The following is an 18,739-nucleotide window of genomic DNA, read 5'->3' as shown; positions in this document are numbered from 1 at the left end:
GATAAGAACCACGCGGCGATACCGCACGCATTAACATAAACAAACAAAACTCCCCTGAGCAGTGAGCATTTGTATATCTACGCGTAAAACCGAGAGTCGAAATCTTAGAGTGTCATTCGCACGCCAAACAGCTGATCGTGTGTGACGCAGCGCGCACGAAGTAAACAAACGCGTGCGCGCTCTGCCCTCTTCCATTATATTCTTATATACATAGCAAAAGATAAGTATACGCCATAACATACCAGTGTCTCTCGGCATCTTCTTTTGTATGATTATTCTATAAACCGCGTGAAGCGACGCGTAAATACGTCGTAGAAGGATGGCTATGTATAAACGAGGATAGTTGCCTATAGCAGAACGCGCAATACTCCGAATTCGGCGCAAAAGATACGTGACGCGTCTCGCGCACTTTGCAAAAGAGCTTTCGCATTGTACTTATAACACTCAAGTATATCCAGAAATAAGCCATAGCACACAGCTTTTACATTCAGCGTCTCATCAACGAGAACAGATCAAAATAGACAATTTTTACGGACGCGCACGAGCGCGTTTATTTATAAACTTTGTAAGTACGTAGTCGCAACTGCTGAAAATTGAAACAAAGAGTGCGGAATTGCGGATGACGCCGAAGAGACTGCGGAAAAGTGAAAAATAATATAAGGCGCGAAAAGCACCGCGTTGCGGCAAGGAAGAGGCTGTGCATCAAAGCCAACGCTATGCGGCTTTTCGGGCGACAAACGCGAAACACGCCGAGATAAGAAGAGCCGCCGGACTACGACGTGTGATGGACGAAAGGAAAAACACAACAAGCCGCTTCATCGCATTATACGGTCTACAGCAGTGAGCAGAGCGAGGCATGTAGGCGAGACGAAGGCCAAGCAACTCTCTCAGTCTACTACGTCGTGCCCGATCCCCTCTTCGTCGTAGTATACAGTCTTGCGTTGAGTTCAGTCGGTGTCGGCGGCACGCACAGTTCGTGGAAAAGCGCACGAGCGGAGAGCCAGTCACGCCGCCGCGGCGTACATCAGTCTTGTTTGTGTTTCCGTCCTCGTCTCTCATATACGCACTTATTATAGTCCTCTCTCGCTCGCTTGCATATGCGCGCATCAGTCAGTGTGCAGTGAACCTTCGCCGTGCCTGCAAGTGGATGCGATCGACCTCGTCGTTTTGTTTATAAGTTATATTTTCATCGACTGCCAAGGTACGTGTGTACGATTTATACAGGCTGTGTGGATTTTTCATTGAATAACTTGTAACAGCGTGTTGCGTTGTGGCATACTTACTGCGTATGGATGATCGAGGCACGCGCGACGATTTTCCGCGCGCGCGTGAGTATCGTGTTTCCTATGCTGCGACGCCCTATAATTCCTCTCTTAAAAATATACGCTTATTTCTCCTCGAAACTCTGCGTCCTTCCGCGAACGAGCGCCTATTTCACCTGCAGCTTTTGATATTTTTATCTGAGCGCGGACGATGCATATCTCGCTACGAAGTCCGACGTCTCCCTCACGCGCTCGCGTTGAGCGCGCTATTCTCTCTCTCTCTCTCTCCCTCTCTCTCTCTCTCTCTCGCAGCTCGCTCCGCGCTGTAGTGTAATACCTTGAAAGAGAGGAGGATCGTCGATTCGTCGTTGCAGCGCAGCGAGTGTGTAATGTGTATACTCGCGCTGCATACTGTGTGTGTGGGCTAGACTGTGTCGTCGTCGTTTGTAGGTTAGGAATGCACTTGCGTGAGTGCTGCGTTGAAGCATACGTAATTTCTAGCGAGCGACGAGTCATTCCGTTTTCGGAGCTCCGACTGATCGGCAGCTGTGCGACTCTCTTTTGCAGATCTCGGCTGCAGCGGCGCAATAATCAATCGCAGAACCAACTTGACTACTCGCCAGCCGTCACGGGGAAGCTCTATTCCAGAATGCCAGAGAGCCACGGGAGTAGGAGATTCTCGACCGGACACATTTGAGAGCGTGATGCGCTTGCCTGCAACCGCAGCCGCCTCCTCTTCCTGATACAAGGTCCGTTCTCCCATCGCGGAATCCCCGTCGCCGCCGTCATCGTCATCATCGCTGCCACCACGACGTAAGAACGCGCTTGTGCAACATGCCGCCTAAACAGAGGAAAATAGCGATTATGGGCTATCGCTCAGTTGGTGAGTTTCAGAAAAGTCGGCTGCTGCTGCTGCTGCTGCTGCTTATCAAGCTGCTCTGGATTCTCCCGCGAGATCTCACTAAAAACTGTGTCATTTATCTGTGCTTTCAGGCAAGTCCTCGCTGAGCATACAGTTCGTTGAGGGACAGTTTGTTGACTCCTATGATCCCACCATAGAAAATAGTAAGGACAGCTATATGTATCTGCATGCTTTATTTTTCACCTGTCAACTCTGTTCGTTTGGAATTAATTTCACATCTGTGCAAGTCCATTCGAACTGAGATATTCTTTCTTATTCTTCAAGTTAGTAGAAAAAAGTTGTTTAAGCGAGGGTTTGATTCAAAGTGTTTTCAAGGTGCAAAGCAGTGTTTCGTTGCACAATGAGTCTTTGTCTGAATGTTTGTTAATTAGTTCCGACATGAATAAGAAAATACTACGACTGATTTACATCTAGTGCATGCATGCCTTTTATTTCCTAAAATGATATAAATTGTGTACAATATACTTGATGAGCTATTTGGCTCTTTGATAGTATTATTTTATGTACTAAACAAGCCAATTGTTGTATAATGTATTCTGTATCATGATAAGGACTCAAGCACAGGCCATTTTAATATACAGCTGTATAAATTATACCAATGATTCATGTAACCATGAGCCACATTTACAAATCAGATGCTTGGTAAGAGTATTGATATTATATACATTGCGATAAGTTTTGTTAATCACTGTTTTCTTTCTAATCTGCCATAACAGAGTACATTATGTTCTCTTTCTTTTTTACTGTTATCATTACACTACAAAGTATGGATATCTCTCAAAGCTATTTTTCAAGATCACGGTCCACGGCTCCTGCGAAGAGTAGCAAGCATTTCGCCTCTTTCAAGAAGAAAAACCTTTTCCAAAATCACCCACGAAGCCGAACACGATTCGGCATTTCTCTACGAAAACTATCACGATTGAAGAATCCTCCACGAAAACTATCACGCAAACACATATGGTATATTACTCCCCGCTGCGGGGGTAAAAAAAAGGTTAGTTTGAGAAGGGTGAGTACTGACCTAAGAGTAGCAAAAAATAATTTATACTGCTGCTCAAAATTTTGCATCGTTCAACAATGATCAGGTGATAAATAATACAAAATTTGCAATCAAGAAAAAAAATGTAATTTTACAGAATTTGAACGCTAAAAATCGGCCAATATCCAGCTTACCACTCTACGCAAGTAAAAACTTTATATTCCGTGGTACCGAAACAAAATCCGTGTTCAAGTGTTCAATATTGACCGATTTTCAAGATTCAAATTCGGTTTTAATAATCTTTTTTTCTTAATTGAAAATGTTATGTTAACTATTGCTCAATCATTGCTGTTTTCAAATTTTAAACAGCAATATTATTTATTTTTTACCTCTTGGATACTTGTCTGAAACGCCCTCAGGTCAGGCCTGGGCTCTTTTTTAAGGGATTATCTCGCCTTCGGCCGAATCTTCGGCTTTGCGCGGCTGTAAAAGACCCTTTTATAGAACAGTGTGGCTAAAATCCGCTGTTAAGTCACGAATAGGCGAGACATGCGGATTTTAGCAATCTGTGCTATAAAATTTTATACGATACTTGCTGAATCGTGCTTATTTTCGGGGATGGTTCTGTTCAATGCTTTCCTTCGTGGTAAGCGTCGAAACGAGATAGTTTTCGTAGAGGTTTGAACAGTGCTACTCTTCGCAGGGGCCGTCAACATGTGCTAAGGCTGTATTGCATAATTTCTTCTACAATGTGATGGAAACAAATTAAAAATTGCAAGCTTATCTTGTCAGCAGTTTCAATATCAAGTCTTAGGACTTAATTAAAGTTCAAAGAGTAATAATTTTACAGTATTTGAATACGATGCATAAAAACAACATATTTATTGTTGCAGCTTTCACAAAAAGTACTAGAGTAAACTCTCAAGACTACGAAGTCAAATTGGTAGATACAGCTGGTCAAGATGAATATAGTATATTTCCTACACAGTACTCAATGGATATTCATGGATACGTTTTAGTATACAGTATAACCAGTGCTAAGAGTTTCGAAGTAGTCCAAGTTATATATGACAAATTACTGGACATTACAGGAAAGGTCCAGTAAGTACTATTTTTTACTTCAATAATGACAAAATCCCTGATATTTTTCATTTTTCAATATAAAATTACAGTCAATGATTTTGCTGGGTCTCAAGTAATTTTATGATGATTTGAAATACTTGAAAATCCCACTAACTTTCTTTCTCTTTTTTAGTGTACCATTAGTTTTAGTTGGAAATAAAACAGATTTGTATGTAGATCGAATGATCACTACAGAGCAAGGAAAGCGGTTAGCAGATTCATGGAATGCAGCTTTCCTGGAAACAAGTGCAAAGCAGAATGAAGTAATTTATTTTTTTCTATTTCAATTCTATTACTAATATAAAACAATACTTATGATGAATATTTCTGTGTTTTAGTCTGTTGCTGATATTTTTCACACATTATTAATCGAGATCGAGAAGGCTGATGGAAATGTACAGGAAAAAAACAGCTGCATTATATCTTGAATTTAAACGAATTAGGTGTTTTGATTTCTTCAAATGGTGTGTATTGCATACACATACTTAAAACCTCAACACTAGAACACATACATTTTATAAATTATAATTATTCATATTTTATTTACACGCTATAGTATAATATATAAGAATAAGTTGTTACTCTTTGTTAATTTTCAAGGTGTATCTCGTAATAATAATTATAAGGATGTAAAAATTTGAAAATGCATTATATATCATTTAAACATTATGAAATTACTTTCTATTTTCATTCATTGAATAAAAGATTAATTAAATACTTGCAAATTATAATACTTTGTGGATAATTAGAAATTTTCCAGTTATAACACAATTATGTGCATATTAGTATAATTTAGTACTTCAAAAATAAAAAATATACTGTTTGTTTTTTAGCATAAGTATAAATATCTTTTTTCTTTAAAATAAGATGTAAACTACACTTTCTTTTAATAATATTCGATGCTATTTATCAAAATCAAAAAATTTTGAGTATTTCGAATTATTACCATTTATTTCGCATTATTATGATGCATTTTTTTATTTGAAATTATTTTCAAGTACCACGGGATACTATAACTATTTAAACATCTGCATACTTAACCATAATAAATATTTGTAATTGAAATATTGACAAAAAAGTTTTCTCAAATATAATGGTTTTAGGCAATTTGTATAAGGTACAGCAAATGTATAGAGGCATACTACCAGTAATTGAACAGTCTTCTATCAGTTAACACTCATCTGTCACAGTGAGTGTCTTTCCTCAGCTATAGGCATGAATCACTTAACAAGTATCCAATAAATGAGAGATCCTAAGGACTTACACATGTAGGAAAGTGCATTTACTTCATGAGTAGTGACTTGATTAATCTCCGTACAAAAACACAATATAATCATTTGGATATAAAAATTATAGATTCAAATTAGATGTTTAAAATTTTTAAAAATCAAAAAAATTGTACACTTAGAAATACTTTCTATAAACTATATTAAATCGATGTTTGTTTCAACTAGCTGGTTGCTATGAAAAATGATTGCAAAGTTAGGTTTAACAAAAAGAACAAATCATGTTAGAATGTTTATGTTATGCAACAGGTATCTTTTACGAAAACAACTGAGTGAATCTTTTATAAAATAAAAAATTTATTTTTATAAACCATTATTATAATCCTGGTTCAAACTTTATCTTTGTCGTATCAAAAAATATAGAATAGTGTAATATTTAAAACATTTATGCTTGAAAATTTCTATTTTTTGCATACCTATTAGATCAAATTCGACGTTACAAACTTATATGTATATAGAAGATGTTCTCTGTACCACAGACTAGTCGTTTGTAAACTGTTATTTAACTTTTTTGACAGCGTTAATTTGATATAAAAGTATTTAAGAACGATGCACTTTTTAATAAAAATACAAAAAGATTTCTTAAATTACAAGAAAGTTTTATCTGAAATGTTCATTTAAAATATAATGTTAATTATATATTACTTCAGTTCATTTTTTAACGGGAATATGTTCGTGTGTGGAGATAAATGTCAAAGTGCAACAGATGTGCAACTTGTTCAAAAAGTAACAGAATAAAAGATAATTGTAAATACAGACAGTTTGACACAAAACATAATAAGTAATCTGTATAAAACTTGAAATAAACAAAGAGAAAATGTGACTTAAAAAATGCTTTTTTTCTTTTGCTTTTATACATACCAAGTAGAACCTAACAAAATCTCCTGCTTGTATCAGAATACTTAAAACTAAACGTGCTTGTTAGGAATACACATCAAATAATTCTTGTAATACAAAAATGATGAACCACTTCTTCTATAATAAGTATTTGTCATATTGCTTTTAATCGCTGAATAAAAGCGGACTTTCAACACTATCATCGCTTATATATACAACTGAATCTTCAGAGTCATCATGCACTAATGCTTCAATTTCTTTTAAAACGTCTGAAAAATGTTCTTGTGTATTATGGCAAGAAGGGCATTCTTCTCCTACTAACAGCTTTGATGAATGTGCAATTTCTTGTACCCTAAAGAGTTTGATGGATGGTTTCAAGTGTTGACAAACCTCACGTACAGTTGTACACCTCTCTTCACCAATAAATTCAATTGAATCTTCAGAATCACTCTCTAAGACTATAACTTCATGTTCATTGAAGTCTTCTTTCACAGGTCTATTGTCCAATATCAGGGGACTTTGAAGTTGAAGAACTTGGATAATATCCTCTCCCACCTGTAAAAAGTGATCCAATAAAAAATAATTAGTGAAATTCATTAATTCAGAATTGTAGCTATTTTTTAAGGATATATCAATTACTTTCTCTGTTGCTCCAGTGGTCAAAGCCACAAATGGTACTTCAGAAAATTTTTTTTTCAAAATACCCAACTTTATGTAGGGATTTCTAAATTCAGTATTCTGTGGACTCAAATACTGAGCTTCATCGATAATGAATTTAGATAGATTGCCCTTTGCTTGAATTAACTTAAACTGTATTTATGAAAATAAAATAATAAACTTTAGATTCAATTGGTATAAACAGTATTTAAATAATTTTAATAAAACCTATACAATACCTGAACGTGTGAATTAAGAACTTGTTTATATGTCAAGTAAAGAAGCTTTATTTTTGGAGAATTAGAAGTGATTTCATTCTTTATGAAATATTTTGCTTTAGTAGAAGAACAGCCATTCCAATAGAAAGCTGGAATATTTTTTGTTTTTAAATATGATACTTGACTCTAAAAAATAAAAATAGAATCACAATTATTCATATTATGTTTAGAAGATTATGTCTCACAAATATCTGTATCACAAGCAAACCTTTGCAAACTCTCTTGTTGGAGTAACAACAACTGTGAATTTTCCTCCTTTAGCAGCACTTGGTAATTGCATACAAAGCACTTTTTCTGATTCGCTGAGAGTGCAAATCACAGCATCTCTTGATTCTGGAAACATATCGAAATAAAAGATTCAATGTAAGACTAAACATCATTTTAAACTACAAAAATTACCTCTATAAATAACTTCACATGCTTCTTTCTGTAGAGCACTTTGATACTCCTCACGATCAAAAACATTTTTCAGCATTTTTTTCAATAAACTACCCATTTTACATTGTGATTGTTTATTCTGCCTTGAAACAAAACATGAGTATACCAATGTGTTGAACAGGTGCAAGCTGACAAGTAGTAAAATAATTCTAACCTTCTACAACGGAAATCAAGTGTCGATCAAGCGACACTGCACTTGCCAAAGAGTAGACGGGCAAAATTACTTGTTTCACGATAAATATTTCTTGTTGTGGGATTCAAGCCTCCAAATATTTTCAAATTATATTTCAGTCTTGTCCAATTTATGTTTATCCTAACCCATACTGATTACCTAACCTTCCTGATATGCTGCGCAAAGAAGCTATTGGTCATTACAACCAGGGAAGTGCACCTACAACTGCTTGAACGAGCATCGACGAAACTATAGGTATATAGGTACAGCAAAGAGAAAAAACTAAACAGTAGTGATGTCCGAGCGATACGAGTGACTCTATAGCTATTACCTATAGGTACAGGCGATGCTCGAAAACACATCAGGGCCAGCTTAAACAATCCGTCTTACGTCTCGTCGTCCTCGTCACCTCGGCGCACCTGATTAGACATCATCTAGACAGTTCCACCTGCTAGGGCTACTTTTTGCTTCGAGACACTTGCTGCAGTCCTCCAAAAGATGGTCCGTCCTCAAACCTTCGCTTTGGCAGATCATGGCAAGGTTATGTCGCTCTCTTTTGTGCGTTCGTTAATTATCTTTGCAAAGTGCACATATCTCGATTTATTGACAATTTTTTACTTTTTGTCGAGTTGCTATCTTAAGCTATCTACGTCTTTTCACCGAGATTTTCGGTACTTCAATCTTTGCCCTTCTCAGAGAACACCTCCTAGTGTGAGAGACTGTGTCCACGAATAATAATGACCTTCATCTTTTGTGTCTTTTCAGGGCCGCATAAGAGCCTAGCGGATGGATCGGCGATGGGCCAGACATGAGTCCAGGGATGTAAAGTTGCCCATCGACTCTCAGGTTATGGTAAATGCTTTGCACTTTTCTGTGCCCAGCTCTTGTTTTCCATTCTCTAACTTGAGCATACCTTTAAGGATGAGAACATAGTGAGCGTCGTGCTCAAGGAAGAACCCGGAGAGAAATTTGAATCTAGCTACATGGAGGACATTTGCTTGGGGACCTTTGATAAGGTCTTTCAGCCCATCGACCAGCAAGAAGTGGAATTCCCTGATGACATGGTATATCCCTATTTACTATCCGAGCGTTAACAATTTTGTAAACATTCAGTTCATATATACACTATACTGGTATGTAACTAAAATTGATTTTACAATAATGATTTATAGGTAAAACTGGAGTTAGATGGGGATAATAGCCACCATCACTGGGCAGCTCAATTAGCAAGTGCCACTTTATCGGAAAATGGAGACTACAGTGGGCAGGGGGACTACCACTTTCTCAATTCCAGTGCGGCGCAAAAGTTTTATAAAATACAGTGCATACTATGCAAGAAATGGTTTTTAAACAATGATTCCATGGTCACCCACTTGAAAATGCATTGCACTGGCAATACTTGCGAAGTATGTCACCAAAGTTTCATGGATAGTGCTGGTCTACATGCTCACATGTTGACCCATGTTGGTATGAGTCCAGTTGAATGTACAATATGTCAAAAGAGATTTGCTTACAAGTGGTGCTTGCGAAATCACATGCAAACCCATATGCAAAACAAGCAGTTTGAATACGACAGTTTACAGCAAGCCTTTCTTAAAAGATATGCTTCAGGAAATGATCATATGATGCGTGATGAAGAGAGACCCTACACTTGCGAAGTTTGTCAGGCATCCTTCAGAGAAAAAGGAAATTTGAATCGTCATATGCTCATCCATACTGGAGAAAAACCTTACAGGTGTGAAATATGTTTTGCTTCTTTTCGTGAAAAAGCTAAACTTAACATACACATGCCAATTCACACTGGTCATAAGCAATTCAAGTGTACTATGTGTCACAGATCTTTTGCTCAAAAAACTGCCTTAAACAATCACATGTTGGCACACAATGGAGAAAAACCTCACGCCTGCAATATTTGTGAGAAAACGTACAAGAGAAAGTCAGAATTGATCAGGCATGCAATGATTCATACTGGAGAACGACCTTACGAATGTCAAGAGTGTCTAATGACTTTTAGGGAAAAAGCAAAGTTAAATTCTCATATGCTAGTTCATACGGGTGAGAAGCCACATGAATGTCATATATGTCACAAAGCATGTGCGCGAAAGTCAGATTTGAATAGCCATATGCTTTCTCACACTGGAGGTCAGTATGATTGTAAAGTTTGCGATAAAATCTTCACGCGAAAATCAGACTTGAATAGACATATTTTGGTTCATACTGGTGAAAAGCCTTACGCTTGTGATTACTGTGAAATGGCTTTTCGAGAAAAGACAAGACTGAACTCGCATATGGTTGTTCACACAGGCGACAAGAGGCATATGTGTCACATTTGTCACAAGAACTTTCGAGAAAAGTCGATGCTGAGAAAGCACATGCTGGGCCATACTGGGGATCGTCCGTTTGAATGTTACGTCTGTCAGAAAGCATTTACGCAAAAATCAACCCTCAACAGTCACATTCTTACACACGCGACTGAAGCGTCGTACGAATGTACCATATGTAGAAAAGTCTATAGAGAGAGAATGGCTCTGAGGAAGCACCTCATATCCCACACTGCTGATAAAAATAACGAATGTCCCATTTGTTTGAAGAAATTTACACATAAAGCTGCGCTAAGTAGTCACATAACGACGACTCATTCCTTGTAACTAGAGCCCGGTTGCAGAAACAAGAATCGCCGTGCAGCAAACCAAGACATGCGATCGTATTTGGAGCAACAGCAACAGCAGCATCAACAGCAACATCAACAACATGCACTAGGCTTCTGGGCTCTGTACAACAGTGCTTTTGATCCACTATTTCCCCGGTTAGCGCCGATGTGAATACTTCTGCCTAGAGCGGATTGATGTTGAAAAGGAGAGTGTGCGGGAAATACTTGTTAAGCATTGTGAGGCTGTTGGATTTTTCGATTGTTGCATGTGTTGACTATAAGAGGACGCATTGCTTTATGCAACCGGGATATAAGGGTCTAGTCTCACCTGAAGATTTTTCCATTTGAAAATTGTTTCGTATCTTCCGTCGAATGTGTATGTTTACGCCTGATGCATTAAAGTATTCGTTCTGTTGAAATTATTTTCGTCCAGCACGAAAATATTTTTTTCTATTGCAAGACGCACTGCGCGTGCAGATAACTCTTGGAACAAGCATATTTAGCGAGAAAAGAGAGAAAGAGAGAGCGTTTGAGAAATCTGCAATCGTAATCGTACGATATTATGATGTAAGTTGACAAAGAGAGAAAGTTGCATTGAATTTTGAGCTGAGGTATTTTATCATGAAAAAGTAATAAAAAAAAAAGTTATTTACGAAATGTTTAGACTAGTGACAAAAATGTTTGAAAAGTAGAATAAAAATTAGTTGCAAAAGTGGGCATCCAATAGAACCGGAGAGTTTTTTCCAGGGAAAGAGGATACGTTTCCGAATATGTACGCGACATTCGAATTCACGTGCATGCAGCTTTTGTATCTGTCGAGATCGCTTTCCTTCGAAAATATTGTAGATATTGCAATTCGATTGTTCACTAAACTTAAATTCCTACGAGACGAAGAAAAAAGTTTATTATTGAAATTAACGAACTTTAAGATGAAATGTTCAGATGCACACACTTATAAATTTCGGGCTATATATATATATATATATATATATATATAAAGATTGTATTTTAATCTGATGTATAAGTATATGCGACGGCAACGGCAACGACGACTGTGAGTTTGCTCGAGTAAGCTATGCTTCGAGCGAGGAGTGCAATGGACATGTTGTTTTAAAATGAAATCGTCATTTTATGTGAAACGTATACAATATACATACATTTTTTTCTAAACCATTGCTCTTTTATTTTCAAACCTGCTTTCGACCAGACAAACCACTAATCAAAGCGATCGACGACTGCCCATTAGAGAAAACGAATGGTCGCTGCATTCTCGCATAAATAAAGTCCGATTTCGAGCAAATAAAATAGCTACGATTTACCAATAGACGACAGCCGGCGTCTCCCGTTTAATTAGCGCTCGGGGTATAGGACCATCGCAGGTGTACAGCTCCAAAGCGAAAGAGCATCACACAGAGAGCGGCGAGTCTCATGACCGAGGCTATTCTCGAGCTTGCCCCACTGGCACAGACTCTCGCGCGCTCGCGAGTCTGCCGTTGGGATGTATAGTAGTGCTTCTAATGGACATTTCGGACTTGACTGCGATGCGCTTATCCACTCCTCACTTTGCGACGCTCAACTAGAGCGTCAAGTCGCGGACGTGCTGGGATTATTCGCGCACTGGAGAGTAGGTTACATACTATTGAGCTTTGAATCGAGAATTTGAATTGAGTCTGATGGGCGTCACCGGCATGTATCTATCGGTTCGAATGCAAACTGATTAGCATGTGCCTATATTGATACCTATGTCGTTTATCGTTTTAATTGTCCTCAACGAATTATATATTTTCCGTTCGGGCAACGATTAAGTAGTTACGCGCAATAATAGGTCAGACGCGTACTTAAAGCATATCCTTCGTTTTTTACTACAGACGCGATAAGAGAGAATCTAGCAAAACTATAGGGCGTTACACCAGCGGTTGCGCACAATTAGATGAAATATTGAAGTTTTATTTTGGTTCGATTTAAACGAGTGTAGCATTCGTTAAAAGTAAATAAACGAAAAGTCGAGTACACGAAAACAAACAACACGAGTTTGTTAAACTACCGTAGCTATTAAAAGATATCGGATATAAAACTTGTTCCGAATACAACATAATTTCTTACACAAGATCGACTATCTGTCCATTCAGATGTATTCACTTTCGGAGTTATATAGTTGAATATATGTATATCGTGAACAACAAAAATGCCTTTCGGCTCGATAGCCCCTTGTATGCACTTGACTCGCAGGTACAGAAGCCATCACGCGCTTTTTACTATAATATACACTAACAATTGCTACGCAATTGGTGGGTATATGGCATGCGAAACGCCTCGGTCTTTTGATCGAATGCCAAATCGAATGTCAATGGCTTCTGCACGCGTAGGTGCGGAAATTCGCGACCCGTGTCAGTCGAGCGCATATAGGTATACACGGACACTTGGCTAAACTATGCAAGTCGGCGATGAGGACGAGAAACATTCTTAGTTTCGTAGATATACTATGTTGAGATGCTTATCGTGTTTTTCCGGCTGCTTTCGGCTCAGCGTCATAGCCGATACTATTTGGCCGAGAGGTGAGTGTTTAAATGCGCGGACAGAGTTGCGGCTGCGAAATACTAATGGCTCTGCAGATGATATTGCTTGCTGCAGCGGAGTCGATTGGTGTACACGCTGATTTCCAAGTTATCTAGCGAGTGTATACTGCAAACAAGGTGTCCACGAACTCTGCGTAAACAAGTATATCCATTATAAGAAATGCTGATTGGACATATTCGGAATTTGTTAAATATGCACTTGCTATAAATACCTATACCAGAGATTTTTATTGTCATATAAGGTTTAACTAAGCAAATCATTACCTATAGTTATTCTTTTTTAAAAAAATTGGTATACACAGTTTTAGGCTTCAGTAGAAAAGGTCATGTCTGGCTAAACGAGATATAGCTTTAATCAATTTCGAATCCCTAATACACATCGTTATTTTTGCAACCATATTTTTGATTCGATCATTTCAATAATTTTAAGCTTTTTTCTAAACTCTTTGGAACATCGTGATTTTTAAATAAAAAGAAAACAAATAGAGAGCAAACTGGAAAAGTAAAGTGGCGATCAACTATATAAATATCAAAACATTTTTCAACAAACCCAATTGATTTTTTCGATATAAACAATTGAAAATAATTAAGATATTCAGTTCCCAAGAGTGTATACATTGTCCAAGTATTAGCTGATTTAATAACGTCGTAATGTAGAGCAACGGGCTGTCGCCGATTATAAACATAACACACAAGCTGAGGGTACTGGGTACGTACAACAGCTGTCAGTCAAGAAGTGCGTGCGGATGCGTAGATAGACACACGAGCGAGTGTGCAGCTACAAGAGGGCACAGAAGTAGGCAGTCAATCGACTGCCCATATAGTAAATTAGTAATCGATACGCTCTCCGCCACCCTCTTAAACCTCCTTCGCGCTCTTCACTGCTTCTCGTCGTATTTCGCCTCTCTATATTTACAGCCACTATATATATTGCGGCTGATGTGGAATTTACGAAATTTCAAAAGCAGAGCTTCAAAATTCTTCTCTGAAGATTCCGAAGAAAAAGAGAAGAAATCAAAGTCGAAGCGATCGCCTCTCCGTTACAAAAGTCCCCGCCGATTCGGAATCAGTTAAATCGTGTAATCGCGCATTGACGCGCGTTACCCAACGATAAAGAGTAGAGATATATAGAGTTCGAGTAGAGAGCGAAACGTGTATATATAGCTGGTACGGCACAATAGCACTTGCTGCAGGAAGGGACGTCTCGCGCGTATTCGACCGCGACTGTAGCCGGGGGACAACGAAAATAGAGTAACCTCGGCGAACGCGGGGGCGATCATCGCGCGAGATAATATACCTATATACCGACTCGACGCCTCCTCTATTTTCTTATTCTTCCTCCTCCGCCTCTTCTGCGCGTGCAGCTTTCTCGCGCTTTTCTTTCGATTTTCGTACGGCTCCTTCTTCTTCTTTTCTTTTATTTTTACCGAACTCAGAGCCGTTCGGTTCCGCGAAGTCTCCGCGGCGAGAATAGAAGATTTTATTTTTCGAGCTTTTTCTCGTGAATACTATATGTGCATAATCCAAGGCTGTCGGCGGATATTTTTTGTTAATGGGGCTAATGCGCGCGCTTTTTTAAACAATTTCTCCGGCTCTATGAATAGACGCGCGCGTCTCTTACACTTACCCAATTTTCTCAGCTCCTAATGATTTACTTGTCAGGATATTTTTAATTTGTTCAACAGCGGAGGATATTTTTTCAATGCTGCTGTATCAAAAAAAAAAAAAAACTTGCGTTTCTTGTATACAGTGTAACCGAGCGCTTATATTTGCGAACGTTTTGTTCGATCCTCGATCTCTCCGCGCCAGTTTATAAACGATTTTCCAATTTTAGCTGAATTTATAGCAGACATATTTCAGCGGAGATTATATGATCGTTTTGATAAACCAGGGATTATCCACTGCATTAAATTGGCAACACGAAATAGCACGGACTTTGCACAACGAAATCTTTGTAAACTCGGCGATGAGTTGCATCCGCAATCATATAGATGTATGTAAAGCTTATGATATGAGTTTGCTTTTATGCGGCAATTTTATTCCCGTCGCTCGCGCATCCAATCGATAATTAAGTTCGTCTATTATGCCTATATTTGGAAAATATATATTTAAAGTAAACAGCGTGATGCTGCGTGTATCGACCACGAGCTAGAACAGGCTAGAAGGAGCTATTGCGAATTATTTTCTAATGGAGCACGCTGAGCGTACGCGCAGGTATATAACCTTATTAATAAACTGCGAGCAATATCCGGCGATAAAATGGAGCCATTAAAAACTTTTCAGTATCTACTTCACACATTCGCGCTTCGAAGCCGAACAGCCAACGCAGCCGATTCACACTTGGGAGGAAATCCGAGTATCATGCCGGATATTAGTTAAAAACTCGTAGCATCCAATTACTCGCAGCGTCATCGCGTCATCGCGTCATCTCGAGCGCGATCACTCGAGGAGACCAAGTATACGAATTCATTGATCGGCTAAACAACTGTCATGCCAGCTGTCAAAGCGCCAATCGGAGCCCGTCAAACTCCGCGACGAGAGGAAGCGCTACATAATATGCGCTTTTTGTGGCGCTTTCTCGGTACGTAGCTCTCGCTGCGGGTCGAGCCGATGCCAAGAAAAAAATATCGCGCAACAAAAATGGCCATCCGTCGACGCGAGGTTGTGCCTGTCTGTGCCTCTCTTATTTTATTATTATTAGTCGAGGCTGCAGAGATGCATTTAATTTTAAGTTATCAATTATAATAGATTATAATTAGCAGTGCGCGCGGGGGTTATTTTTAGGCGCTGTTCTCAAAAAATCATTGTGTACTGTGCGGAGACAAGAGTGCGAGAGGTAGAAACCATTTTCAAAAAAATGCAGATCCGCCGGTACTGCACAAAATTCGCATATATTATTCATTAATAATCAAATGAGAAATTTTATCTTTGCACACCTATAATAAAATTAGTCAAGTCAGTCCTGTTCAGATGAAGTGCACCAAAGACTAGACCTCGTGCAGTCGCACACTGTGTCTGAAAAGCATACTTTACGTCCTTGGTATACAATATACTACTGTTTTCCATCCGACTAGGTTTTTTTTCAAATCTCAAATTTGATGAAGGCTCACCGATGGAAGCTTTTTGATAGCACATATATGGCAGCTTACTTCAAATAATTGTTATTTACGCGGCACCAATAACAGCAATCAGTGGAATTTTCTAAAGAACGCACATTGTAAAAGTAAAGACCTCTTAGTATAGGAACATTCGCCAAGTAATATGATTTTATGGAATAGTGCACAGTCAGTAAATTAAATTTCAAACGATCAAATTGAACTGTCGTATGAAAACAGCAAACTGATCGAGCCGTAGACCAATCGCATAAGTAATACGTGTATTGATATAATATTTACCTTCGGTTCCTGTATGGGACACTGAGAGAGCCGGCTTCCTTGAACCCTATATAGCTCGCTTCATTTAGGCCAGGACGCCGAGCCGAGTTTGACGTGCCGAAACTTGTGACGACTCTCGACTTCCACCAGGTCCTGATCTGCGATACATTTTTACAGTAATAAGTATGTGCCGTTTTTAACAGTCTATCAAATTCCGTTTTCAAACGATTTACGCGCATTATACGGGCAGTTGAACGTTCTCAACTTGGTTTTGAAAAAGACAATTTTATTCGATTCATCGCGCCGCAGACTTTGGGGTTCCATCCTAATGAACACCTATATTTTCGCAGTTATGGCCATCGAAACAAAGTTCGTGGAGCGGCGCGGACGCTACTTCGGCGCTTCTACCCAAGAATTTCAAGAAATAGCCAACAACGACTATTTCGTCCACATAGACACGTTTTACTACTACTTCTCAAGATGCCGATGCAGTCCCTATCCTCTCATAAAGCGTATGATCGGAAACAGCGACAACATCGCGCTTGGCATTGTCACGAATTTCGGAAGCATGGGCGTCTGCAACAATTTGCCCGAGCCAGTGCAAATCAACAGGAACAGGCGTTTCCCCTACGATGGCAAATACATCAACCTGTCCAGAGGGCATATCCACGAGCAGATGAAGCTGCTCACCAGGATTCTCGAGGAACAGCTGAGGCGGCGCAACAATCTCAGGAGCGTATGGATGGCTTCCGAGTCGGCTTGCCAGCTGACTTTGGGAAGCAAGCAGGAGATCGAGGAGAGGAATAGCGCGAGACTGTGCGAGATAAAGAAAAACCTCGTGCATCAAAGAGCATCCATCGAGACGGTGATGCGAAACATCAAGTCTGCTCTGGGCGCTGCTCGGGACAGGAGGTATCTAAGCTATAAGGACATTTGTACCCGCGAATCGTTCGAGCAGCAGCTCGGACTGACTTGGGTTCACGCAGAACAGATCATCGAGTATGTTGACCGTGGTTATTATTGAAATCCTTTTATTTTCATCAGACTTTTGTGTACTCTTATCGTATGCAATGTATTGCGTCCTGTTCCTGTGTCGAGAGATTTTTTACGCCGCGATTAACGAGTTTTTTAACGTCGTTAAATCATTTATTGAGGAATGATTTTTGCCGACTAAAGTTTTCTACCTACCAATATTCTGCACCTCGTCGTCAATGGCTGTGATCGAAGTTTTTTTATGTATACACAATCTGCTTCAATTACTCTACGTATTATACAACAAATGACGATGCAGATTAGCGAATTTTTTACATGTCGGCTCTATAGAAAGAATCTTAATAAATGCATTGCATTGTTATCCATGTTCCCGCAACCTATCCACGAAGTACAGAACGAATTAATAATACTATATGATCGTCTCATACCATAACTCATAAGTCTGTACATACATACATACATACATACGAGCAACTTTGTCACCTCCAAGATACACACAATGTAATACCTATATTGCATATAATACTTACTCGCTGTCTCAACGAAATCGGCTTGTTATCATCGGCGCGTGCTCTTCTTCGTGCACGAGAACCGCTTCACGCAAATAACCTGGGCTTGTTTTCCGCAAAACTGCACGCGAGCGAAATAAACACCGGTGGCCCGCCGCCCGATGCTCTCGCGACATAGTAACGGATCTGCAGTCTGAACTGCGCTGCTTATTATACCTATACTGACCCCCATAAGTTGACAACTTAACGGCTCCCAAAAAATACACTCGACGACACCAGACCGCAGCTCCGATCGCAACAAGGCCGAAATCGCCGCGACTAGGAAATCGAGATTCGACAGTAGCCGCAACGACCGGTGGCGGCGGCGGCGGCGGCGGCTATTTCGCCCGAGAGAGAGAGAGAGAGAGAGAGAGAGAGCAGCGCCGCGCGCAGAGTGCGACAAGGACGGAAGTATAGGCAGAGAGCAAGCACCAGTCGGACCTCGCTAGTCGCTGCTCCCTCGCGACGAGTGCGTTTCGTCGGTCCGCTGAGTCGCTGCCGCGCCGCCGCCGCCGCGCACGAGAGCCGCTTCTCTTATACTGCACTCTCTCGCGAGATTTTCACCGCTTCGCGTTGGTGCTGCGCGGGTTTGTTTTCCCAGCGAGTGCATTCCTTTGCGTGCAAGAGAAAGAGAGACACAAACAC

The 18,739-nt window shown here is 39.6% G+C and overlaps 4 protein-coding genes across 19 annotated transcripts in view; 3 read left to right on the top strand and 1 right to left on the bottom strand.

The window, feature by feature from the left end:
• Positions 1 to 114: 114 nt before the first annotated feature.
• On the top strand, positions 115 to 7,263 carry LOC100113870 (GTP-binding protein Rheb homolog). 8 transcript variants are annotated; one of them, XM_031921583.2, is made up of 7 exons: positions 115 to 1,201; positions 1,830 to 2,145; positions 2,256 to 2,327; positions 4,057 to 4,264; positions 4,419 to 4,548; positions 4,624 to 4,749; positions 5,389 to 6,403. In XM_031921583.2, the coding sequence occupies exons 2-6, from the start codon at positions 2,097 to 2,099 to the stop codon at positions 4,711 to 4,713; spliced, it is 549 nt and encodes a 182-aa protein (XP_031777443.1). In that variant the 5' UTR covers positions 115 to 1,201; positions 1,830 to 2,096; the 3' UTR covers positions 4,714 to 4,749; positions 5,389 to 6,403. The 8 variants fall into 8 exon arrangements, with proteins under 8 accessions (XP_031777443.1, XP_031777444.1, XP_008202453.1 ...); XM_031921584.2 differs by lacking the exon at positions 5,389 to 6,403 and adding an exon at positions 6,903 to 7,263 and having other exon boundaries at positions 801 to 1,201; XM_032601435.1 differs by lacking the exons at positions 115 to 1,201; positions 5,389 to 6,403 and adding exons at positions 1,590 to 1,712; positions 6,903 to 7,263.
• The window catches only part of LOC100679873 (ATP-dependent DNA helicase Q5), a 39,567-nt gene continuing 26,672 nt past the window's right edge, over positions 5,845 to 18,739 (bottom strand). Inside the window, exons 1-6 of one of the 8 annotated variants that reach the window (XM_032601430.1) lie at positions 18,077 to 18,635; positions 16,575 to 16,711; positions 7,552 to 7,676; positions 7,305 to 7,469; positions 7,048 to 7,218; positions 5,913 to 6,963 (exon numbers count right to left, since the gene is read on the bottom strand). In XM_032601430.1, coding sequence (XP_032457321.1) covers positions 6,574 to 6,963; positions 7,048 to 7,218; positions 7,305 to 7,469; positions 7,552 to 7,623 — 798 coding nt within the window. In that variant the 5' untranslated portion in view covers positions 7,624 to 7,676; positions 16,575 to 16,711; positions 18,077 to 18,635 and the 3' untranslated portion in view covers positions 5,913 to 6,573. Of the gene's footprint in view, positions 7,219 to 7,304; positions 7,470 to 7,551; positions 7,677 to 7,742; positions 8,066 to 16,574; positions 16,712 to 18,076; positions 18,636 to 18,739 lie in introns of those variants that run through there. The other 7 variants (XM_016987213.3, XM_016987210.3, XM_016987211.3 and 4 more) reach the window with 7 other exon arrangements.
• LOC100114233 (gastrula zinc finger protein XlCGF57.1) lies at positions 8,247 to 11,773 on the top strand. Of its 2 annotated transcripts, none has more exons than XM_031921579.2 (4): positions 8,247 to 8,493; positions 8,719 to 8,805; positions 8,874 to 9,017; positions 9,126 to 11,773. In XM_031921579.2, the coding sequence occupies exons 2-4, from the start codon at positions 8,740 to 8,742 to the stop codon at positions 10,599 to 10,601; spliced, it is 1,686 nt and encodes a 561-aa protein (XP_031777439.1). In that variant the 5' UTR covers positions 8,247 to 8,493; positions 8,719 to 8,739; the 3' UTR covers positions 10,602 to 11,773. The 2 variants fall into 2 exon arrangements, with proteins under 2 accessions (XP_031777439.1, XP_031777440.1); XM_031921580.1 differs by having other exon boundaries at positions 8,259 to 8,511.
• On the top strand, positions 16,637 to 17,926 carry LOC103315431. The gene is made up of 2 exons (XM_008204225.3): positions 16,637 to 16,736; positions 16,904 to 17,926. The coding sequence occupies exon 2, from the start codon at positions 16,906 to 16,908 to the stop codon at positions 17,575 to 17,577; it is 672 nt and encodes a 223-aa protein (XP_008202447.1). The 5' UTR covers positions 16,637 to 16,736; positions 16,904 to 16,905; the 3' UTR covers positions 17,578 to 17,926.

This window comes from Nasonia vitripennis (assembly GCF_009193385.2).
Source record: "Nasonia vitripennis strain AsymCx chromosome 1 unlocalized genomic scaffold, Nvit_psr_1.1 chr1_random0013, whole genome shotgun sequence".
Taxonomy (NCBI): domain Eukaryota; kingdom Metazoa; phylum Arthropoda; class Insecta; order Hymenoptera; family Pteromalidae; genus Nasonia; species Nasonia vitripennis.
Note: the sequence above shows the minus strand (reverse complement) of the source record. Positions and strands in the feature narration are given on the sequence as shown.